This window comes from Berghia stephanieae, chromosome 5 (genome assembly GCF_034508935.2).
Source record: "Berghia stephanieae isolate SIO BIC M18660-M18661 chromosome 5, UCSD_Bste_1.3, whole genome shotgun sequence".
NCBI lineage: Eukaryota > Metazoa > Mollusca > Gastropoda > Nudibranchia > Aeolidiidae > Berghia > Berghia stephanieae.
Window position 1 is genome coordinate 3,165,136 of NC_088364.1, and position 25,790 is coordinate 3,190,925.

The following is a 25,790-nucleotide window of genomic DNA, read 5'->3' on the forward strand; positions in this document are numbered from 1 at the left end:
ACTTAAACGTTCTTTATATAAAGGGAATGCATTTGTTGCTCAAACTATATTTTATATATGTATTTATTTTTCCAATGTGTAGATACTTTTAAAAGGCGAAGGCTACATACTTGTTAACAGCCTCTTTTTTTTTAATTAAAAAAAGTTGAAAGGGGAAAAAATATCATTGGTTTTTTAAAAAGTGGATATTGCCTTCAGGTTTTACATCACTTAGAGACTAGATAACTATACATAGGTGATACATCTGCAGATAAAATGTAATGTACATCTCTTGAGATGTTCTACAGGTGGTGGTGGTGGAGGAGGAGGAGGAGGAGGAGGAGGAGGAAGAAGAAGAGATGCCTTGGGTTACGTTTGTCTCCTCTATTTTTGTAAACCAATCAAATACGTCAATTAACAATGATTTCTTTTTGTAAACCAATCAAACACGTCAATTAACAATGATTTCTTTTTGTAAACCAATCAAATACGTCAATTAACAATGATTTCTTTTTGTAAACCAATCAAACACGTCAATTAACAATGATTTCTTTTTGTAAACCAATCAAACACGTCAATTAACAATGATTTCTTTTTGTTATTAAAAGTAGTCTTTCACAGCCATTAGGCTCACATAGCCGAACCGGCGTTTATCATCGTTTCTCTAGCGAGAAACGGACAATAGCAATTGCTGGATATCATTCGGATAGGATGCTTGTTTATCGCAAAGTACCTTCCGCAGACCCAACAACCCAATTCCTGCTGAGTGGACACTGAGTGGACAGGGGTCTCGGAAAATATCTGGAGATCACGTGGGGTCGATCTTGGTCCACTTCCCATGTGAAGCGAGTGCTCTACCAACTGTGCTATCGGGACCCCTTAATAAAGAAAATACAATGTCCGCTGGATTTTATCTAGCACGCTCTTGGGAGAAGCAAAAAAAGCGTGCTATCCGACGCGCATAGGAAGTAATGTCTTATTCTATAGATGAAATTCCGTCATCCAGCCCAAGTGTGTCGTATTGCCGAGCGTGCTATGGTCCGGCGAGTACTGTATAACATAAGCCTTATATGTTTTGGTTCATAGGATAATTATTTGATTGAGGGTTTTAGTACAATGACTGAAATATAAGGGAGGGGGGGGGGGCGCGTGGCTCAGCCGTACTTTCTTTGTTTCGTACCCAAAAGGTACCCAGTTCGACTATTCAGAAAAGTGAGTGGAGCAGGCACTTATGTTAGTGACAACAAGAGATGGAGTGAGTAAGAAAGTGCCATCCCGGGGGATCGTGGATAGCTCATACGGTAGAGTCACGCTCTCACCGGCCAGGCGGAGTTGTCGTACCAGTAAGGTCGCGGGTTCAAACCCCCATCACCGCCGCGAATTTTTTAAAATTCTCTATTGTCTTCTGGCACTTTCCGGTTCGACTACCCGCCTCGTTGTGTGGCCTTGAGTAAGTCACCTAGCCCTAGCTCTAATTGCGGGGCTGCACTGCGGCTAACGCCTGGCTTATTCCAGTCTTCCCTTGGAATAGACCCTAAACACAAGTTTCCCCTGGGGGATGAATAAAGGAAATTTTATTATTATTATTTTTTTAACTTTTATTTTTTATTTGTTTTTTTTTTTTTAAGAAGTATGGTCGTATTCCATAATTAACCAGCTAATTTCTAGACACGGAAAAATCACGTACACATCTTTTATTTTAATATTTGGCCAGAAAACTCGTCCTTCAAATATCGATCGATTTAAACGACTCTCATATTGGTAAAAACTATCAAACCTTGGATTTCAAAGAAGACTTTGCGAAGTCCCCGGTTTGAGTTTTGTTGTTGATTTTTTTTTCCAAGATGAGGTTTATTTAAATCTATCGATATTTGAAGACAATTTTTTTTACTTTACCACGAAGATGCCAACTATTACGACAAAATCCCGTGGAATCACGAACTGTTGGCTCCAATTTTAGAACTCCTTGTGCATCTCTGCGTCATTCAAACGTATTGAAAATGAACGTTTTGATTCCAGACTGCATAATTTAAAGGATTTTGAAATTTGATTTCATCCTTAATTTGAGGGTCAATGCTAATTTATCAAGCTAACTAGAGCGAGTACATTTTTTTTTCTCTCCTAAATTTACGAATTTTTCAGATTTATAATTGACAGTTCTGTTTTATGACAGAAAATGTTTGTTGCGATGAATTTTTAAAAACTTGCATAATATGATATTGGTAAAGGCGAAGTTGATACTTACCCCCAAACCACCCCCACCCCCTTGACTATTGCCCTCAGCCGACAACAAAGACAAGGTGAAGGCCATCGGGAACGACAAGTGTTCGAGCCCACCAGCTCCACCCTGCTATGCCAACATCTCGGCCACCACCAGTGGATTTCCGTAAGTATCTTCCCTCCCCCCCCCCTCTCTCTCTCTCTCTCTCTCTCTCTCTCTCTCTCTCTGTACGTACGTCTGTATCCAGTCTTCTTCAATTGTATAATGATATAAGTGAAATTTCACCGTTTTCTGTTCAACCACCTAAACCCCCCCCCCCCCCCCATCCCCCGTTCCCAATCGGGTTTCCCCAAGCACTATTCCAAATTTGACCAACTTTTCCCCCAATTCTCGACTTCTCTCCCCTCATTTCTGTATAATTAATTCATTAATTTAATTATTCATTAATTTAATTACTCATTACCACCAATTTATATGTTATCCCCTCACCACCACCGATGACCTTTGTTTTGCAGATGTTAAATAGTTTGAAAATTTCAACAACTGAAGAAAATAAGAGAATATAACCATTACTGTTACGTAATAGACAATGCAATTTGTAATATAATTATTATAAATTATGAATATCTGAATGAAAGAATATTTTTACTTTATTCAATTCGTGTTCACATTTATAAGACACCATCTATTTATCTACAGCGGTCATTATTTGGGCGAATGTGTACCTAAATATGCCATTCCAAACTGCTTTAAGTTATTTTGGGCGTTCAGTTGGTGTCCGCCTGCCTCATTGGTTCTTCCTTTCCCTATTTCCGCCAATGACATCATCGGTTTGTGTCTGTCTTTGTGTGAGTGTGTGTTTATGATGTGTAAGCGTGCGTGTTATTATATCGCCTTTACCCCCCTGTCGGTGTGATCGAATACGTGTGTTATAACTGTGTATATTTTGTATATTACGTGTGCAGAAAATAATGTGTTTCCATCCTGTTTCCGGTATGAGTTGCTATTTTTGTCCAAGGGTTGCTTCCCCCTTTCCGCCACGTTATCTCCCAGCAATTAAGGATGGGCGCCAGTCGATGAGGGCCAATATCGATTCTGGTATCTGGTATCGACTAACACCCAGCCTTATATCCCAGTTGTTATTTCGTTTTCCCCACTCCTCGCAATGCAATACCGTTCTATATAGGGAATGAGATTAGCAGAAGAGTAGCGTCCCTTGATTGGACGTCACCCATAGTCTGTGACGTCACAGACTATGGGTGACGTCCAATCAAGGGACGCTACTCTTCCGCTAATCTCATTCCCTATTCCTTCTATCTTCCTACCATTCTTCATTCGCTTTCTTTTCTTTCTTTTTTTTTCAACAATAAATGAAAGGTAGCCTAGGCCTTATGCTTAATGATTCTATTTATATTCTTTGCCGTAGATTTTTAAACGGTTAATTCCCGTAATCGGGAAAGACGAGGATTTAAACATGTATGGCCAGAAAACTCGTCCTTTAAATATCGACCTTCACCTTGGTAAAACCACCGGACTACGCGGAGTGAGCCCGTGTAACTCTCAACCCATGGACTCGCTAAGTCCCAGGTTTGAGAGTTCTTGCCAAGGTGCGGGAAAGTTAAATCGATCCGTATTTGAGGGGCGGGTTTTCTGGGCCAAATTTCTAGATACGCGTCTTTCCAGAGTACTGTTGTTGAATTATTTTTTAAAGATCCTCTCCGGTCTGGGACACGAGAGAATCACGTGACATTAACACGATAGATGGGAGAATTTCGTATTTTGAAATAAAACAAGTTGTTATATATCATGTAATCACAATATTACCAATATTTATTCCTGTGGTGTGGTCGAGGGAGAGGGCTGGGGGTGTCTTTGTTGGGTGTGTGAGTGTGTTTGGTTGGGGAGGGGAGGGGGGAGCTGTTGTTTGTGTTACATGTATGTTTATTATAATTATGTGTAGTTTTTATATTTTACTTTGATGATTTTGTATAAACCAACCAACTACTAAACGACTTATAGTCAAAAAAAATAAAAAGAAAATCAAAAACAAATCAAAACAAAAAACAAAAAAACCCACAAAAAACAAATACAACCAATAATGAGGTCAGAGGTCAAACATATCCATATAAAATTATTTTACTTGTTAGTGATTGTTTGAGATTCGTTTCTGGTGGCTCTGACTGTAAGTATTAATTTTAGATAAAATACAACAACAACAACAAACAGCAACAAAACAATAGGGAATGAGATTAGCGGAAGAGTAGCGTCCCTTGATTGGACGTCACCCATAGTCTGTGACGTCACCGGCGGAAAAGTTATTAGAGAGAGAACGTCATGTTCGTTGTGCGCATGCGTCTCTCGTCCTCGCCCGACTATGGGTGACGTCCAATCAAGGGACGCTACTCTTCCGCTAATCCCATTCCCTATACATACCGTGTGTGAAAATGATAATCGGATAAAGAATTGAAATAGACCTAAACCTGGGAGCAGATCCAACCACGTGGTTCTTACAAGATTTGGCAAATCCAATGAAACTTTTTGGTAAAGGGATTCTAGGCTGCTACTACTACTAGCTGTGGGCTGTCAAAAATGTCAACTGAATCCATATGAACGAGATTTCTCGGCCGTCTAACTGGTTTTTAAACTAATGCATTTTTGTGTTGTTTTTTGTTTTTTTTTGTTTTGTCGTTGGCCGAAGAAGGGTTTCGGTTTGGATACCGAAACGTTCGTGTTTGTTATTTTGTTTTTTTCTGGAGCGGCCATATTCATTTTTGGTTGGTTTTTTTTTGCTTTGAAAATGTTTTTGTTGTAAAAATCAATTTGGTGCAGTTAACCATTTTAAAACAGTGGCAGAATTTGTCCTTTGTGTGATCATCGACTTCATCATCATCATCATCATCATCATCATCATCATCATCATCATCATCATCACATCATCATCATCATCAATCATCATCATCACATCATCATCATCATCAATCATCATCATCATCATCATCATCATCATCATCATCATCATCACACATCATCATCATCACATCATCATCATCATCATAAATCATCATCATCATCATATCATCATCATCCATCATCATACCATCTCATCATCATCATCATCATCATCATCATCTATCATCATCTCATCATCACACATCATCAATCTCACATCACTCATCATCAATCACCATCATCATACATCATCATCATCACATCATCATCATCACCATCATCATCATCATCATCACATCATCATCATCATCATCATCATCATCATCATCATCATCATCATCACCATCATCATCATCACCATCATCCATCACCATCACTCATCATCATCATCATCCATCATCATCATCAATCACTATCATCATCATCATCATATCACCATCACCATCATCATCATCAACATCATCATCATCATCATCATCATCATCATCATCATCATCATCATCATCATCATCATCATTCATCATCATCAATCATCACACACATCATCATCTCATCATTCATCATATCATCATCCATCAATCATCATCATCATCATCATCATCATCACCATCATCATCATCACCATCATCATCATCATCATCATCATCATCATCATCATCATCATCATCATCAACATCATCATCAACAACATCATCATCATCATCATCATCATCATCATCATCATCATCATCATCATCATCATCATCATCATCACCGTTATCGTTCCACACCACTACTGGATCCATTTCATTGTTGCCTCTTAAGTCAAGTGTCAGTGACACGTCCGTCCCAGGTTCCATCCCAAGAGAATGTGTTCCATGGACTGCATTGGGTACACTGACTGTCCCTGGAAAGTCGCAACTTTAACATGCTCAGCCCGGTCTTCCCCACTTGAGTTCTTGTCCGGTTGAGTGCCACACCATTGTAGCCACCGTTAACTGAAACTGACCAAAAAGAGTGACGTCAAAACACAAGTCTTGGGCCACACAAGACAACAAATCGTCAGTTGTATTCAATAGTTCAACCAATGGAATCACACTTAACGACAACTCACTAGACGCTACACAAACCTAAAAAATGACGTCAAAATATAAGTCCTTGTGGGTTGTAGTGTCAGGCTATACGTTAACGATGGCTGCGGTCACCCACTCAATTCTGGATACTTTTCTATGTGTGATGGCAGTACTGTCACACGAAAATGATAGAATTACGTGGAAGATATCTACACTTCTGCGGGGTTTTTTTTGTTTGTTTGTTTTTGCATGTTGTACGAGTTCATTTTACGTCTTTAAACCGTAACCACGATTTGTGTTTGTTTGTTTGTTTGTTTGTTTATTTGTGCATCAATATTAGATCACTAAAATTATAGAGAAAAAAACAAACAATCTTAGATGGATTTGTCAAATTCTACTTAATACCTAATGTTTGTATCTGCTCAAGTTGTTAGGTTATTTCAATGTTTAATCGGGTCATAAACCTCTAAGTATGCAAGAATTTGTTAGCTATAGATCTAAATTCCATTAGCAATGGCCATGATCTATATTACATTCCATGTGCTCGAGGTCACAGGTCACATTGCAAAATGTGCTCAAAGTGGCCCACAGAGTTAAAAGATTGAGAAATATCCAACGTTACAATTGCTCATTTTGCTTAGCGTGACTCGTGGGTTTGTTTACGACATTCATAAACAAAGCAGCGTGTTTAGATACATTGAGAAATGTCCAATCGTTGTACGGCAACACATCATGTGATCGATGACTAGGTTGGACATACATGAATATAGATCGCTCCCATTATTAAGAGCTCCTAACACACATTTATTTTAGGATGAGGTACCTATTGGATGGAACTAGAAAGAAGATTTAGATTGAGGTCATGCAGACGTTTAGGTAGAGCTAGAGATGCATTCTCACTTGCACCATGGCGTTATTTCAGCAGACAACACGGCGGCAGCGTATCGAACTCTGACCGTCAACACAGCAGCAGACACCAGCACCGTCGTCACCGGCACTCCTCGTCCACCTCCTCCACCCGGTCGGCGGATGGGGGAAGGGGAGGGGAGAGGCAGTCCAGACACGGCTCCAAACACCGGAAGAAGGAGAAAGAGGTCAAGGTCAACCCTGTCCCCACCAATGCCGACGGCCCCGCCCTGCTCACCAAACATCGACTCTCAATGTAAATTTTCCAGACAGTTGACCCCCCGCAGATTTGAGTGAATGAATGACCCCGCTTGCATCTTTTACTTACCATCCAAATCTGCATTGCAATGATTAAACTCCATAATATTATTTCATTTTGACTGGAAAACCTCTTCCTTTTTTTTTCATAATATGAGACCCATCGCCTCTAAACAGTATTATTTCGGAGCGACGTCTACATATATACAGGTCTGGCATCCGTTGCCAATTATGGGCCTAGTTTAACATTGTTGTAAAGGACACCATTTTTGCGTAATTTTATTTTTTTTTAACTTTTGAGATTTCCTTTACAACAATGAGCCCATAATGAATTGGGTTATCAGACCTGCAAATCAGAAGTGTACGTCGTGTAGGAGCAACCCGGGTACCAACAAGAAGTTTTATTGTAAGAACGACAAGAATGAATGGTGAAAAAAATAAATAAAATAAGATGTATTAAAAATGATGACCAGAAATGTCGTCCTGAAATATCGATCGATTCAAATGACCCTCATACTCATCTGGGCAAAAACTCCCAAACCTGGGGTCTCAACTTCAAGGAAGTCTTCACTGAAATCCAAGGTCCTAAGATGACGGTCATTTTAAATGATCGATAATATTTATTATTAAGGACGAGTTTTCTGGCCAAACTTTTAAATTTCGTTTTATTTTCAGATTACGTCGGTTAACTCTCTCCTTACCAGCTATTTTTAGAATTCCCCCCGAAAATTCACACCCAACCAGCAAAAAAATAGACTTTTCTTACTCAAACAAAAAGTAACAAGTGAGCTCTACAACACAGTGTTTAATATTTATAGCTGTAATCAAAGAATTTCTTTAAATTTCGTGTTGTACAAGAAAAATCAAAATTAGAAAATTGTCGGTTACATCGTTACGAATGTGACGATTTTCCTATGGGTGGTAAGGAGAGGGTTAAATCTCACATTTCTCACCATTTTATCTCTAATTTTTCTTCTCGGATTCGGGATGACAGATAGAACTGTTGGGTCATATTTATAAATGAAATGTATCTGGCCAAAATGGAAACAAGAAGGCGTTTGTCATTGTGCTGCAGAAATCCCTTAGTTTTATTTTTTTTTTCATCGACACTCTTCCCTCTTTTTCAATTTATTCAGTCGATTTTGTGAAGTCGTGTTTTCTAATGATTACAGTTTTAGCAGTCGAGATTCCTTGCCTGATGATGTGATTATAATATCATTATTATAGCTTAGCTAACATGCTACATATCTCTGCCATTCTAGAAGTTTGTTAGCGTGTGGAGGTGTGTTTTGTATATATATGTATACATTTTTTAAAAAATCATTCACGAAAGCTACACACGTGTTGTAGTTTCGTTAACAGCTTCTATAATAATAGCCTATTGCATTTTCAGAACTCTGGGTGTTTTGTGAGGTTGTGATGATCATTATAACTGGCTCATTTTTATAATCTTAGTTTTCTTCTTACAGCTTTCTATAACCGTGTGGGATTGCATGCATGCGGCAATGCTACTGTTGTAGTTTGTTTTTAGTTTCAGGAAGACTACTAGGGAAGTAGACCAAGATTTTCTACTTAGTGTTGCCTTGTCCTGATTCCAATTCTCGATACCATGTACTCATACTCAGATGCGTATTTAGTTAGAATCTAGCTTGGCATCTCCACATTTTCTAGAGTGCGTCTGTGAATGTGTGTTGTTGTTTTTTTTTTCCATGCAGGAAAATATAATGAAACGTCTCAAAAAGAATCATCAGCCTATTTGTTTCTTTGTCTTACGTCGTCACAAACTAAGTGACCAATGACACGCAGCTTTTTCCATGACGTCACATCAATGGCTTCCTTGTCGAAGACGAAGACGGTGATGGGGTTTACAAAAGATACCCTTCACGATTCATATTGACTCGTGATGTCTATGGCCGACAAACAATGAAACATGTCAATTTCTAATGAATTTCCTTCATAAAACCAAGCTCTCAGTTTGTTTGTTTATTTTAAGTCCATGCAATGCTAGATAAGATCGATAAAAAAAAAACAAAAAAAAAAAAAAAAAAAAAAAAAAAAAAAAAACCACCTCCCCCCCCCCCCCCCCCCCCCCCCCTGATTAACTAGTCAACTGCTGCCGTGCTCTGGACAAACACGTGTTTAAAAATCTTGTCCTTCAACTATCGATCAATTTAAATGACCTTCATCTCGGCAAAAATCTCTCAAACCTGGGACTTCGCGGGGTCTTCCTTAAAATCCCAGGTTTGAGAGTTTTCGGCCAGACGAGGGCCATTTTAATCGATCGATATTTGAAGGACGAATTTTCCGGCCAAACTTTCAAATGCGTGTTTTTCTATCCAGAGTACGATACCTAAACTGGTTAAAAGATAGTGGACAGGTCTTTGTGATATTATAGGGCTCAGGCATCATAGTCTACATGCGCTTCATTACGAAGCTCAGAACCAGAATTGTCATAACCTCTTTAATTTAATTTTAAAAAAATAAACAACAAACAAACAAACAAAAACAACCAACCTACCACAGCATATTCTCCATGGTATTAACCCCCCCCCCCCCCCTTCCTTCCCCTCCTCTATCCTATTGACTATGCCATGTCTGTATTAAGAATAGTAATAATAATATTATTGATTTTTCTCGATTTAATGTTTGTTCTTTCATGACGTAACCATTGTCCTGCCGTCTGTTCATTACCAAAATATAACACATTAATCACCTGGCCCAACCAACAACAACCAATATCCCAACCAACCTACCTACTTAACTACCTACCTACCTACCCACCCACCAACCCATCAAGTGACTGACCAACTCGCATAGTCGATGAAGCCCAGGACCCTGTGTTTTGATGTTTTGTCCTTATTCCTCCAACTCAAACTGATGGTCTCAAAGCGAACCTCTGTAAATCCCCGGATATTTACGATGATTGAATATGACTTGATATCAGATCAAATTCTATCATTTTCCCCTCAAGGTATAGGGAATGAGATAAGTGGAAGAGTAGCGTCCCTTGATTGAACGTCACCCATAGTCTGTGACGTCACCGGCGGAAAAGTTATTAGAGAGCGAACGTCATGTTGGTTGTGCGTATGCGTCTCTCGTCCTCGCGGAGGACGAGAGACGCATACGCACAACCAACATGACGTTCTCTCTTATTAACTTTTCCGCCGGTGACGTCACAGACTATGGGTGACGTTCAATCAAGGGACGCTACTCTTCCACTTATCTCATTCCCTATTGTTCTATGAGCAAACAAGACAAGGACATTCCTCTTTAAGTTGTTAATGTACTTTGGAAAAACACATTATTTTTAAAAAATTGGCCAGAAAACTCGTCCTTGAACTATCGATCGATTTAAATGACCCTCATCTATAGGCAAAAACTCTCAAACCTGGGATGTCAAGGAAGATTTCGTGAAGTCTCATGTTTGAGAATTTTTGCCAGCTGCCAAGATGAGGGACATTTAAATCGATCGATATTTGAAGGACGAGTTTTCTGGCCAAATTTTAAAGCAGCGTGTTTTCCATAGTAAACAACAGTTAAATGGTAAAAAAAAAAGATGACAAAAAAAAAATAAAAAAAATTTAATGTAGATTTTTCTCTGAATGTCGAAAAACTCGACTTGCTGGTTTGGGAGAAATCGTATGTTCATTTCTACGAATGGTTTGGGGGGTGGGGGGGGTGGTTGTGTTTGTGTGAAGAGGGGGAGGGCAGTTAGAAGGAGAGAGAAAAGAGAGAGAGAGAGAGAGAGATAGATAGATAGATAGATAGATAGATAGATAGATAGATAGATAGAGAGATGAGAGAGAGATAGAGATAGATAGATAGATAGAGAGAGAGAGAGAGAGGTGGATAGAGAGAGAGATGAGAGAGAGAAACAGAGATGAGAGAAAGTGAGAGAGTGAGAGAGAGAGATAGATCGATAGATAGAGAGAGAGAGAGAGAGAGAGAGAGAGAGAGAGATGAGAGATAGATAGATATAGAGATAGATAGATAGAGAGAGAGATGAGAGAGAGACAGAGATGAGAGAGAGAGACAGAGAGAGATAGATAGATAGATAGAGAGAGAGAGAGAGAGAGAGAGAGAGAGAGAGAGAGAGAGAGAGAGAGAGAGAGACCATCATGTTATGCAAATCATGAGACAAGTATTGTGGAATCACGACATCGAAATTCCACCAAGAATTAAACAAAGGGGTTGAGGGTTGGAGGGGGGGGGGGGGGGGGGGTGCTGTGGCGGTTTTTATAAAAAGAAAACAAATTATAAGGATTTTTGGGGGTGTTTTTTGTTTTTTTCTTCTCTTTTTCTTTGCTCATGACTGGTTTTGTCTATGTAAGCTTTTCCTTCCTTATCAATGCCTACTTATATAATAATAATATGATGCCATTTACGTTGAGTTTTAGGCTGTTTGGAGTTTTAGCTTTCATGGTGTTGAGGTTTAGATACAAGTATGTTCTAGTTTGTGGACATTTGAAATGCTTTTGGTTTTTGTTTTGGTTTTTTGTTGTTGTCTTTTTCTTTTTTTTAATTTTTTAAATTAATTAATATTTTTTTAAAGATATTTAGTTAGCTTGTGAGAGTTTGACTTAGAAGTGAAAGATCTTTTGTTGTTGAACCAGTAAATTGCCGTACCCTGCAAAGACGTGTATTTAAGAATTTGGCCGAAATTTCGTCCTTCAAATATCGATCGATATAAATTACCCTCGTCTTGGCAAAAATTCTCAAACCTGGGACTTCATTGACGACTTCACGATGTCCCAGGTTTGAGAATTTTTTGTTTTTTTCCGAGATGAGGATCATTTAAATCGATCGATACGTGAAGGACGAGTTTTCTGGCCAAATTTTCAAATACACGTCTTTGCAGGGACGGCCGTTAACTGGCCGTTTTCGATTAGTTTTAGGAATGGCGAGGTTTTCAAACTGAAAGGAGTCAGTCCGACCAGCTGCCTGGAACCAAATAATGAAATTCGTTCATTAAATGGCCTGTCATTCTATTTATAGTAACGTATACCTGGTATGACATTGCGTTCGGACTGTGCCTGGGAGTTTATGTGCCAAAATCCGTCTTTTTTTTCCCTGGGCAAGTCACCAATATTCAATTTGTTACTTGGCCATCCTGAATGGTCCCTATAGGCGTCCGTCGAATATGGAGTTGTACTACTAGGCCATCCTGAATGATCCCTATAGGCGTCCGTCGAATATGGAGTTGTACTACTTGGCCATCCTGAATGGTCCCTATAGGCGTCCTCCGTGGAATATGGAGTTGTACTACTAGGCCATCCTGAATGGTCCCTATAGGCGTCCGTCGAATATGGAGTTGTACTACTAGGCCATCCTGAATGGTCCCTATAGGCGTCCGTCGAATATGGAGTTGTACTACTAGGCCATCCTGAATGGTCCCTATAGGCGTCCGTCGAATATGGAGTTGTACTACTTGGCCATCCTGAATGGTCCCTATAGGCGTCCTCCGTGGAATATGGAGTTGTACTACTAGGCCATCCTGAATGGTCCCTATAGGCGTCCGTCGAATATGGAGTTGTACTACTAGGCCATCCTGAATGGTCCCTATAGGCGTCCGTCGAATATGGAGTTGTACTACTTGGCCATCCTGAATGGTCCCTATAGGCGTCCTCCGTGGAATATGGAGTTGTACTACTAGGCCATCCTGAATGATCCCTATAGGCGTCCTCCGTCGAATATGGAGTTGTACTACTAGGCCATCCTGAATGATCCCTATAGGCGTCCTCCGTGGAATATGGAGTTGTACTACTAGGCCATCCTGAATGATCCCTATAGGCGTCCGTCGAATATGGAATTGTACGGTTCTTCTGGATTTATTCACAATGTAAATGTTGCTGCTCGAAGCTCGAAGAAATAAATAACACTGTGCAATTGAATGTATCCTTCAATTTAATGTACGAAAACAGATAAAAATTGACGTTTCAGGTTTCCCTTTTATCAACAAACCAGGATGAATGAAACACTGCACAGAATGAGATACTGTGGTAGTGGCGTTGTTAAGATGAATACACAAAAACCTCCCCCCCCCCCCCCCCCTTCCCCCGATTCCAAGAGGGTTGCGTCGTGAGCAGAATTTGAAAACCTCGTCATGATAGACATGATGTGTTAGCTTGGATTCCAATCGCTTACGTGCTGGAGCAATTTTCACATTTTATTTTATTTGATTTTCAGTGACCGTTTGGTTGAATTCTAAAGATTGGTTTCATTATTATCCTTATCGACCCAACTCTTAACTTTATGAGATGACCCGTAGATTGACCTACCCTGAACTAAAGCATGTATTTAAAATTTTGGTCAGAAAACTCTGCCTTCAAGTCGTATCGATCGATTATAAGGACACTCATCTTGTCCAAAATATTTTATTTAGAAAGTTGGGGTCTCACGGAAGGCAACACGAGGTCATTTTACTCGGTCGATATGTTATTTGAAGGACGACTTTTCTGGCCTAAATTTTAGATGGGTGAAATACATTTGTTTCAGGGTGCGGTATTGTAGTTAGATACGCATACAAAGGGTAAACACGCTTCCCCTCTCTCCTCACAAACACAATGAAACAATTATTTGGATCGAGGTTTTAACTCTAGTCTATTATATTCTCGTTATAATACAAGATTGATTCTCTCTCTCTCTCTCTCTCTCTCTCTCTCTCTCTCTCTCTCTCTCTCTCTCTCTCTCTCTCTCTCTCTCTCTCTCTCTCTCTTCTCTCTCTCTCTCTCTCTCTCTTTCTATCTATCTATCTATCTATCTATCTATCTATCTATCTATCTATCTATCTATCTATTTATCTATTTATTTATCTACCTTCTCCATCAAGACAGGATGGTAATTCTATGAACATTAAATGATTGCTTGACAGACTTGTAATAATTATCAACAGGCGTAATTTGTACTCACAGTAATATTCTCTATGGCCTTTGAAATATCGTTATGTGTATCTGAGAAACGATGCAAAATTCAAACGTTTAATTTTTGTTCTTCATTTTTAAAATTAAAAAAATAAATAAATATAAGCCCATGAAGACAACACAAAGATAAATATAATTGTCTTAGAATATTATTAGACATTTTTAAAATGCCAAATTAGATTTTAAAATTAATTTTTTGTTCAATAGTTATTTTAACCGTTTAACTGGCATAATCTGGTGGAGAAAAAAACTCATATTTTAAAATTTGGCCAGAAAACTCGTCCTTCAAATATCGATCGATTTAAATGACCTTCATCTTGGCAACAACAAAATATATTAAAGGGCTGAAGGAGGTCCCAGGTTTGGAGAGTTTTTGCCAAGATGAGGGTCATTTTTCTGGCCAAATTTTTAGAGTATGTGTCTGTCCAGAATATTGTGGTTAAGCGGTTAAAAATGATGATGTTTTGTTTAACAGGTTTTCTCCAGCTTCTGTATGATTTAGTTTTATTTCGTTGTTATAATTTATGCTTATCAAAAAAAAAAAAAGAAAAGAAAAAAATCCCCATCCTACCCTCTGTCTTCATTTACCCCACGTTTCCCCTCCCCTCCCCTCCCCCCACTTGATCCTCAAGTAATTTTGGAGTAATTTCCCTTTGCTTGTTCCAGTTCCGGTCCTCTCATATGGCAGATAGCGCAGAAGGCTAAGGAGTAAGTGATGGCCTTGCCTTACTACAACAATTGCCCTCCTCGGCATGGCTCTGGCATGTCCCATCTGGCAACATTCACGCTAACTCTCGCACATCCTCTTGGGTTTTGGTTTTTTTTCCTGGCTTCTTTCGTTTTATTTAATTATTTATTTTTTTATTTATTTATTGCTCTCCTTTTGATTTTTTTTTTCTTTCTTTATTTTTAAATCCACGTCCTAATTTTTGAAGAGTGGTTTGTGTTGTTTTTTTTTGTTTTTTTTGTTTTTTTTTTTACCAAAGCTAGTGTACAGTCATTTGCTACCTAATGTCGATAACTATCATTTTCAACCATAATTCTCGTGTCCATAATTTGACGTACGAGTCTTTCTTGTTGATTCACCGACGAACTAGCTGTCGTACACTCCATAAAGACAAGTATTCAAACATTGGGCCAGAAAACTCGTCCTTCAAAATTATCATTCGATTTAAACAACTCTCATCTTGGCAACAAAAGAAAAGAAGAAAAAAAAAACATGCCAAAAGTCCCAGGTTTCAGAGTTTTTGCCAAGGTGAGGGTCATTGACATCCCAACCCCCTTTATTAAAAAAAATCGAGAAACCACTCTTCAAAAATGTTATGCTTTTTTTTTTCTTTCTTTTTTTTTTCTTTTGTAATAGATCTATATATTTTTTCTCGTCGTACTCGCTATTCTGTGCATTTGAATTTGGGTAGTAATCGATTATCTTTGCACCTGCACGTCTTCCATTTTTCAGCAACTTTCCCAGCTAATTCCTTCCACTTGTGTTCTATGTTTGTTGTATGTCGCCACGCCTAACGCATCGTGTTTTTTAAACGTTATAATAATATTGTTCCTCTTCTTTTTTTCATCGTCGTCGTCGTTGTCATCGTCATCATAACCAATCATCATGCATCTTCATCATCATCATCAAATTATCTCCAGTTTTAACAAGATACGATCTCGTGACCGGAAGTCATCCTGTAGTGGAACCGGTCCAAGCTCTACCCTCCTTTGAAATATCATTCTATGTATTTTAACACATCAAGATGTCTTTGCGTTCCTCAGTGTTGCCAATTTTCCGTATATTTACGGAATTCAATTCAGAATGTTACAAACCCTCAGTATATTCTCCAATAACCTACTAAACAGGACAAAAAGTTCAGCGCACAATGTCTTTTTGCCGGAGATCAGCATTCAGAAAGGGGTCGGTCTGTGTGTTTGTGTCAAAGTTCTGTAAATTTTTGCCTCGTGAATTGGCAGCTCTGGTTCTTTCTTTTCTTTCATTCACTGTCATATAATATGTGACCCTTCGCCTCAAAACGGTATTAAGTCGGGATGATTAAGGTGTTGAAAATTGAATTTATAGCCAAAAATATCAGACTTGTGTTGAGTTTGTATGTTTTATTGAGGAGAATGGATACCATATTTTAGGGTGTTAATGCCAACATTTTACCAGTTTAACATTAAATTCGACCTTTTAACATATGGTTCGTTCCGACATAATACCGTTGTGAGACGATGGGTCACATATTATTATTATACTCTTTTAAAAAAATATATGGCTGTTTTCTTTTTGGCCATGATATTATCTGATACTTATCTTTGTCCAAACTGTAACCCTTTCTCATTTTAACTATCCCACCGCCGTAATCTGGACAACCATTCATACATACGACGTGTATTGAAAAATTTGGCCAGAAAGCCCGTCCTTCCAATAATATCGACCGATTTAAATGATCCTCATCTTGGCTTGGCAGCTATCGAATCTGTATTATATTTGTTATTTTTAATGTATAATGTAAGCATTTGAGTGTATTCCTCTTTGTTGGATTTTTTGCTTGTGTCCGGATGAGACTTTTACTTATAGGTGATCTCAAATTAAGTACATTGGTGGTATGCTCTTGGAGTATACATCTGATCCCTATTTGTTCCTAGTTTCCCTATGTCTTTTTCTTTGGTGCTTTAATTCTAATTCTAGAACTTTTTACTATCCCATTCTCTTCCTTTTTACTGGCGCTGATATAACCTAAATGTGTTACAAGTGCCGTAAAACCCTTAAAAACAAAAACAAACGAATCTGGACCGTACCTCGCGACCTCTTCCTTCAGTCCCAAGTTTGAGAGAATTTCGCCAAGACGAGAGTCATTTAGACCGATCGATATTCGAAGGGATGACTTTTCTGATCAAATGTTTAAATCCACGTCTATATCCAGAGAACGGAAGTTAGCTGGTTAAACAACACTACAAACGCTCGTTGGTTTTGTATGTTTTTGTTTGTTTTTTGTTGTTGTTTTTTGGGGTTTTTTTTCCCCGGTGTGTACGTATTCGCAGCCCTGCCCATAATGTAACCCAAATTGTCACGGGCCTCATTGTGGCCATCGAAATATTATTAGATTATACTCTCAAAACCTTTACAAAAACGGTGTCCATCACAACAATGTTAATAAACCAAGTCCAACCCCAGAATTACGTTCGATCACCAGACCTGTAAATATGTGCACGTCGGTTTATTGCTATTATTTTATCGGGGTTTTTTTTGTTTTTTTTTTTTGTTTGTTTTTTTGTTGTTCTTTTTTTTGTTGTTGTTTTTGTACTGTTTTGTTTTTTGTTTAATGTTGTTGGGTTTTTAAAAAAATTGTTTTGGGGGTTTACCCTCTCTCTCTCTCTCTCTCTCTCTCTCTCTCTCTCTCTTTCTTTCTCTCTCTCTCTCTCTCTCTCTCTCTCTTCTTTTCCTCCATTTTCCATGCACACTTTTTGATTGTTCCCAGATAATCTCCAGGCCTTAATTCTCGTTAGGTATTATGTCTGTATCGATATCTGCCCATACCAATGCTTGTATTGGACCATTGGTCGGTAGGTAGTCGATTATTTATTGTCACCCATCATATCCAAATGATATGACGTCAGGTTGACTTAGAAGTTTTAAGATTGAATTTACACTGGACAATATTATTAGAAGCTTGGGTAAAGGTTATATCGATGCTATGCGACTAGTTAAAAAACTCACAACATCCGGCAGTCGGATATTCGGCACCAGCACACAAAACTATGTGTAACCTTTAACGTTTATAGTCTGATTGATACAACTTAGTGCCATTTACCCAATCAAAATAGCTGTCTGTAAACAATAACAGAGAAATGAGTGACGTCAATCGATTTATTTTCTTCTAAATTTTTTACGGTGTAATCGCATAAAACCAACACCTCTTGTGAGACCCAACAATTTCTCTGCCGTGCTTTGGAGAGAAAAAAAACATATTTAAAAATAGTTAAAAAGAGTCTAAACCTTGTATTTCTTAAGATATTGTTAAAGTCTTATTCTTCTTCTTCTCGTTTGCGTTGTTGTTTTTTTTTTGTTGTTGTTGTTGTTTTGTTTTTTTTGTTGTTTTTTTTTGGGGGGGGGGGGGGGGGGGGGTTAAATTCCCATTCTTTTTAGAGTCAGGAATCATTGTAATTTATCGATATTTGAAGTAAACTTTTATGACCAAAATTAGAAAAAAAAAACAACAACCATGTACTTTGTCATTTTACGGCCATTTTTGGCCTCGATTCACTGGGAAATGACGTATTGTTACTCTCACCCATTGTAGAATGAACAAGGCCAAAGTGCATCCAGTCAACAAGCCAAACTGTGGACAGACGAGCAAAAATGTTACGTCTAACAAGGACAACGAGTCAAATAAAACCAGCAGCCATTCTAACGAAGACAAAGACGCGATCTCAAATCAAGACCAAGACAAAAAGTCACAAGAAAACGTCTCAGACGAAGAGAAAGAGTCAAAAGAAGACAGTCATTCAAGCGAAGAGAAATTCGAGATCTCGAAGAAAGACGGAAACTCAATTCAAGACCAAGACAAAATGTCGCAAGACAAATTATCAAACGGAGACAAAAACTCAACTGAAGTCGAAGACATGACTTCCAATCAGGACAAAAACTCAATTCAAGACCAAAACTTAATTATCCAAGACTTAGAGAAAATCTCAAATGAATTCAAAAACTCAGAGAGCAAAATCTCAATTGAAGACAACATCTCAAATAAAGACAAAATCTCATTGAAGAAAGTCTCGTGTGAAGACAAAAACACTTCGATTCAAGACGGAAACAAAGATTCAAGCACAGACAAAACACCAATTCAAGCTGAAAATTCAGACAAAAACAACAAACCATCCAAACAAAAGGAAATCACCGGCCAGGACACGAAGTCTGCAGACGGGAAAACTGATCAAGACCGGAAACCGGAAGCGAACACACCTGGGTGACAACCTCGTTCTCAATCTGACTTAGTTTTTTTTTCGTCTTTACCTCCCTGACACTAACCAAGACCTCTTTCGTGGATTTGGGACAAAACTTTGACACACTTCATCATGTTCATTATTAGATCTCCTATCTCTTAATTTCTCCAACCTCTATTAGATTTTCTCAATGGCTGCTTTCAGTAGTATGTGTATTGAACTACTCTAGCGCACCTCGTGACATCACAAGGTGCGCTAGAGTAGTTCAATCCACATATTACTGCTTTCATTCATTTTCATTCTAAATCGCTCATTTTGAAAAATTCTTTACCTTTGCCAAGTGGGTTTTGTCTTTTCCTCTTTGATAACCAAATATTTATTGCAGATTTTTGTTTCCAATTCATGGAATAGTCTTCGCAGTGTCTCAAAGAAAAAAGAAATAAAGAAAGGAGAAGAAGAAAAGAACTATTTTTAAAAAAGAAAACAAACAAAAATTTTTTTTTTTCTAGAAAGATTGTGCGAGAGTTCAGCATAGGGCATTTATTTCTTAGTTAAAGTCGATCATTTATTGCAAAGCTACAATCGGTGTGCTCCCCCCCCCCCCCCCCCTCGTCAAATGAAATAATGTTTAGGAAAAATATTATTGTTGTTTTAATATGACGGAAAACGGCAATACAGTATATTGGCAAGACACACTTATATCGTGCAAGGCAAGACGCACTTCATATCGTACCAAGACACATTTCATATCGTGTCGAGACACATTTTTTATTTTCTATCTTTGAAAAATAAAATTAACCTGCCCGAATTACAATCAATTCCTAATGACTGTTGTTAGACCCTCGTTTTTTTTCGTGACCTTTCATATTCTCATTTTTCTTTTCGTTTCATTGTAATATCGTTCTTACTTCTTTTTAATCTTTTGTATTTTTTCCCGCCTTTTTTTTCATCTTCCTCATCACGTGGTATTTTTTCCCGCCTTTTTTTTCATCTTCCTCATCACGTGGTATATTTTTATCCAATCCTTGTATTCTTTCATTAATCCTTCCACACACTTTGACTTGACTTTGGCCAAACTATGGGAAATGATGTCAACTTGTTTTTTTTAGTACTTACCCGTTTTCATGGTTTTCATACTCTGTACTTATTACACGTGTTTTGTATGGGTTTTTTTTTCCAATTCATGACTTTTCTTTAATGACTTATAACATGACTTCTATAACAATATTATGATTGGGTTGTGGAGCGAATGCAATTTATATTTTACTTTTCCTTGTCAACGAAGTATGGGTTCATTTTCCCAGTGCAGAATGAATTCAACTCCAGTATTTGCTTGGATTTTCAATGAATTAAAGATTTTAAAAAAAGAAAAAAAAAAGAAAATTCAAAACAAGTAAATAATTATTTTAAAAAGTTAACCCAAAAACAAAATATTAAAAAAAAAAAAACAACCGAAAAATATAGAGCAAAAAAAGTGCAATCCTAACTTGTCTAAAAACTTTGAAACTGTCAGTGAAAATAATGGAACCCTAGCATTATGAGAATCACCTCAACAGAGGCTTTCCCCCTACCCCCTTTCCCCCCCCCCTCCCCCCCCCCTACTAAAAGATCAACAAGTATCATAATTGCTTAGACTCTTTAACCCCCCCCCCCCCCCCCACATACACACTTAGATACACGTATTGCACTTTGGGTCCTCAGCAAATTAATTATCTATTTAATTTATAATCCCCCCCCCCCCCCCCCCCCCCCCCCACCCCCCATCCTTAAGGCATGAGAAAGGCTAGTCGTTTGGAATGTTCTGGAATGCAGTTTTTTAATTCTCTTTTTTCTACTTTTAAAAATCGTGTATGCACTTTGGATTTTGTCTTTCTTATTGTCATTGAATCATGACCTACTTAGGCCAATCACGTGATCATATTTAGTAACTCATTACACAAATCACATGACTATTTATTTAGAAGGAACAGTTTTATTTAAATCCTTTTATTATTTCGTTTTCCTTTAATTAGATTAATCTTAATTTTCAATTTGTTTTTGTTTTTGTTTTTTTGTTTGTTTTTTTACAAGATAAAGAGTACAACGATAATATTTTAATAATACTGATGATGATTTGTTTGCCACAGATATGCCAACCCATTTCAAATAGAACGTAGAAAAACGTACAAAGATATATATTTTGGGTCTCTCTCTCTCTCTCTCTCTCTCTCTCTCTCTCTCTCTCTCTCTCTCTCTCTCTCTCTTCCTATTTCTCTCTGTCTCCTTATATCTTATACTTTCTATCTTTCTCTGTCTTATTTCTTCCAAGAATATAGAAATATCATTTATATAATAAACCAAACTATTCCTGTTTCTAAACGTTTGTCCCTGGTACAACAACAGTATCTGCCAATTCACACCTCAATGGAATGGACGGTAACGGTTTTATTTCGCATTTTAAAAAAAAAATAATAATTTTACATTCCTTTTTGTTTCAAATCTTTTTTTAAAAATTATTATTAATCTTTTGTTTATGTATTCATTTTGCCGTTGTTTTGAAATTTGAGGTTTTTGATAGTTCGTGGAGTATAATTTGTGGTCTTTGGAAAAAAAACAACCTGTTTTGTTTGTTTTTTTGTTGTTGTTTATTTAATCAGTTTCATTCTGTTTGTTTTAAAATATCGTTGTGTCAAGGGGGTGGGTGGCAAGTTTGTTAGATTTGTTTGTTTTGACCAATCATTTTGTAAGGGTGGTTGGTAGCTCTGGTGTGTATTGGCTATTTCTAGGATATAGAGGATCATTATTATTTGTTCTTCAACACATTTGGTTTCTTTTTGAGTTTCTGTAATTTTAAAAATATGTGGGGGGGGGGGGGGGGGTCTAATCCGCTGATCTTTACAGTTTGCATTATATTTAATTTTGATGATCAGTTTGTAAGTTTGGGTTGCTAGATCTGGTGCCTCGTGGTTTTTGTTTGGATATGAAAAATAGTGGGTTTTTCGTTTGTTTGGGTTTTAAACAAATTCTCTTTCTTTTCTTTTCTTTTTTTCTTTTTCTTTTATAAAATATTATTTTGTTCGTTTTTGTTTTGAAAATTTGGGATTTGTTTTGTTGTTTTGTTGTTTTTTTTTGTTTGTTTCTAAATTCTCTCTAATGTATCATTTTTGATTGTAGCTTTGATTTTATTTTTATAAATTTTTAAAGGTGCATTAAATTTGTTTTTTACTTTTTTATTTTCATTTTTTAAAGGGGTTGGCATTTCTGTAGCATATTGTTTATTAATAGTTCTGATATTAAAATCCCTATGGAGACGTGTCTATAAATCGACAATCCCGCTATAGGGAATGAGATTAGCGGAAGAGTAGCGTCCCTTGATTGGACGTCACCCATAGTCTGTCACGTCACAGGCGGAAAAGTTATTAGAGAGAGAACGTCATGTTGGTTGTGCGCATGCGTCTCTCGTCCTCGCGGATGTTCGCATGCGCACAACCAACATGACGTTCTCTCTCTAAGAACTTTTCCGCCGGTGACGTCCAATCAAGGGACGCTACTCTTCCGCTAATCTCATTCCCTATTCAGCGGCTCAATGGCATCCAGCAACGTGTACCCGTCATAAAACATTCCTTTCTATAAATAGCTTGTCACGTTTTACCAACGACAACAAGTTGAAGGTCATGCACAAGGTCAACACATTGCCGTACTCTGAAAAGAAAAGAAAAACAAAATAAAAAACAAACGAAAACACGTTTGAACAAATTTTGGCCAGAAAACTCGTCCCTCAAATGACCCTTATCTTGGTGGGGGGGGGGGGGGGGGGGGGGGGTATTAGAGCTTTTGTCAAGGTGAAGGTCGTTTTTATATTTTGACAGAAGAGTTTACCGGCCAAAATTTTAAATTCCATCAATATTATTGATTTATTTATTTGTAATATGTCACAAAGCATCAATAAACGAAGAGCTGTGTAAGACACACCCACCGACGTCATTAGCTACACACTACACACTTCTCTATCAATGGAGTAGTCTTAAGATGCACATAATAAGAAGCATGGGACTTCCTTTAAATTTTCTTACGATGCATTTGTACCTGTACAGCTATTATTATTATTATTATTATTATTATTATTATTATTATTATTATTATTATTATTATTATTATTATTATTATTATTATTATTATTATTATTATTATTATTATTTAGATTTGAAACTATGAAAGTATTTAATATATATATATTTGACTGTTTGATAAAATGACTATTGAAAGGTTCTTACGGTTTGTATCTTTTGTATTTTTTTTGTTTTTGTTTTTTACCTCTCTATATTATTATCTAATAATAACGTTTTACTTTGTATTCCACAATTTAGAATTATGTATCGTTCTTTCTATAATGCATGTAGGTTGTTATTTAATATAGATTTCTGTTTATAAATGGACCGTTTAATCCCTATTTTACATAATGGGATTGAATGTTGAAATTTATATATATATATATATATATATATATAGTATACAGTCGTGTCTCTCTGATCCGGAAATGTCCAATCGGGTTGTCCCCATTATCTGGACAGGTTGACTTGGGACGGATTTTTTCCTTCCTATTTATTTGTATACTTTAGTTACTGATTGCACTAATCCGGATGTTTCTGTAATCCGGACACAATGCTGGGAATGGAAGTGTCCGGATTGGTGAGGCGTGTCCGGATTGGAGAGGCGTGTCCGGATTGGAGAGGCGTGGCTCATATATAAATTTGATTGGATTTTCTTGCTTTTAATTGATAAACAAACATAAGGATGATGTGAATAATTGGTACCAAATTAATTATCTTATTTGATGTTTGATTTTCAAACGTAAAAACCCGATCACAGAACACGAAAACAAGAGAGTTGACAGCCTTGTCTGCTCCTATCCCATGCGTCACGTCCGTGTTGAACAATAGGGACTCTTTTATTTACCAATATATAAATTAAATAAATAAGTAAATATATATTAATATAGATAAATAGCTAGACTGATAAAAAGATATATAGATAGATAGATAAATAAATTAATTAATTAATGAATAAATAGATACAAAAATAAGTGAATAAATACATACAGAAATAAATAAATAAATATCTACATAAATAAATAAATAATTATATATATATATAAGTAAATAAATAAATGAATAAATAAATGCACTTGGTCCTGTATGACTTGAGAGTGCCACAAAATGATGTAATTGCTGTCAACATTTAGGTGATGGACCCGGAGTTCATTTGACTTGATTTGGATAACGTTCAAGAATTAGTCACTACTTGCTGCAAAGGGTGTCTGAACTTTCTTTCTAAGAGTTACTGTTACATAGAATAGTTTGATTAGATTCCATTTAACCCCCACCACGCCCACGCCCACCTCCACCATTTTGTTTGTTTTTTGACAATGAAAACGGATGTTTGAACCCTAAGAGAGGATTGGCCTTTTTCTGTGTGTCTCTCCCAGGCCTGTCACCAAGACGAAAGGCTTGGATGATCCAAACCCCTTGATGACGTCATCGGACGAACCCCGGAAGTTTGATTCCACTGGCATGTTCCACTGGTGTCCGGATCGACCTCTCAACGATACGCTGCTGGTAGGGACTGAATAAGTAAATGATAAGATTGATGTGACGCCAATCAGCACACCGCGCGTGTTCAATGGAGATTTAACCCTCTCCTTACCACCTGCAGCAATATCGTCACATTTGTTGTTACGACACAATATACATTTTTTCTTATACATATTTATTTTTTATATCACAAACTTTGAAGAATGGTCTTTGTTTGATTAATAAGAACATAAAGTTGTTTTGTAGAGAGTTTGTTTGAGTTTTTAAAAAATTCATTTTTCTGCTGGATAAGCCTGCCATTTTGGGAAAATACTAAAAATGATCGACATGAGAATTTTAAGAAAATGAAATGTTACAGCTGGAGATGTTCTATGAAGTAAAGCTGATACAAACGGAATATGAAGAATGTGATGTTGAAATATTAAGGAAAAGTTAATCTAAAATTTTCTGTCTAAGACTTGAAGAAGTCATTAGTATGAACGCTTCTAGTACAGACTGAGAGAGAATTCCTGATTGATGATGCCCGCAAAGCAAAATGCCGATGCCGAGAATTTTGTTTTGGGCATTCTTTAGATAAGGGAGAGGGGAGGAGGAGAGGGGGGGGGGGGATTAAATAAATTAATATCTGAATCTGAATGTGAATGTTACTCGAAGTCGACTCAATTCTGAGTATTTGTATTGGAGGACGGAGAGAGTTGTTGAATGTGACAGCAGTCATTGTTGTTGATGTTTAGGCTGAAGAATTTTGATAATCTTGGCTTGAATGTTTCTAAATCTGTTGTGTTCACACAGGATTCGGGAGGAGCGTTCCCGTCTTAGATAGTGCAGGGGATGCAAATGAATGTTTGAAGGTGTTTGAGTTTGTAGATTGGTGTTTTAGTGGTTTTGAGTGGGTTTTTTCTATGAATGCGTGAATTTCGTTGTAAGTCTAGTTTTCTGGTAAGAGAGAGAGAGAGAGAGAGAGAGAGAGAGAGAGAGAGAGAGAGAGAGAGAGAGA

General features: G+C 37.4%; 1 protein-coding gene across 1 annotated transcript in view; it reads left to right on the forward strand.

Moving 5' to 3' along the window:
- Positions 1 to 25,790, forward strand: part of LOC144972240 (calcium-activated potassium channel slowpoke-like) — a 273,230-nt gene that overhangs the window by 220,780 nt on the left and 26,660 nt on the right. Inside the window, 4 exon segments of the mRNA XM_078913285.1 lie at positions 2,263 to 2,365; positions 7,124 to 7,363; positions 14,952 to 14,993; positions 24,688 to 24,817. Of these exon segments, the coding sequence (XP_078769411.1) occupies positions 2,263 to 2,365; positions 7,124 to 7,363; positions 14,952 to 14,993; positions 24,688 to 24,817 (515 nt within the window).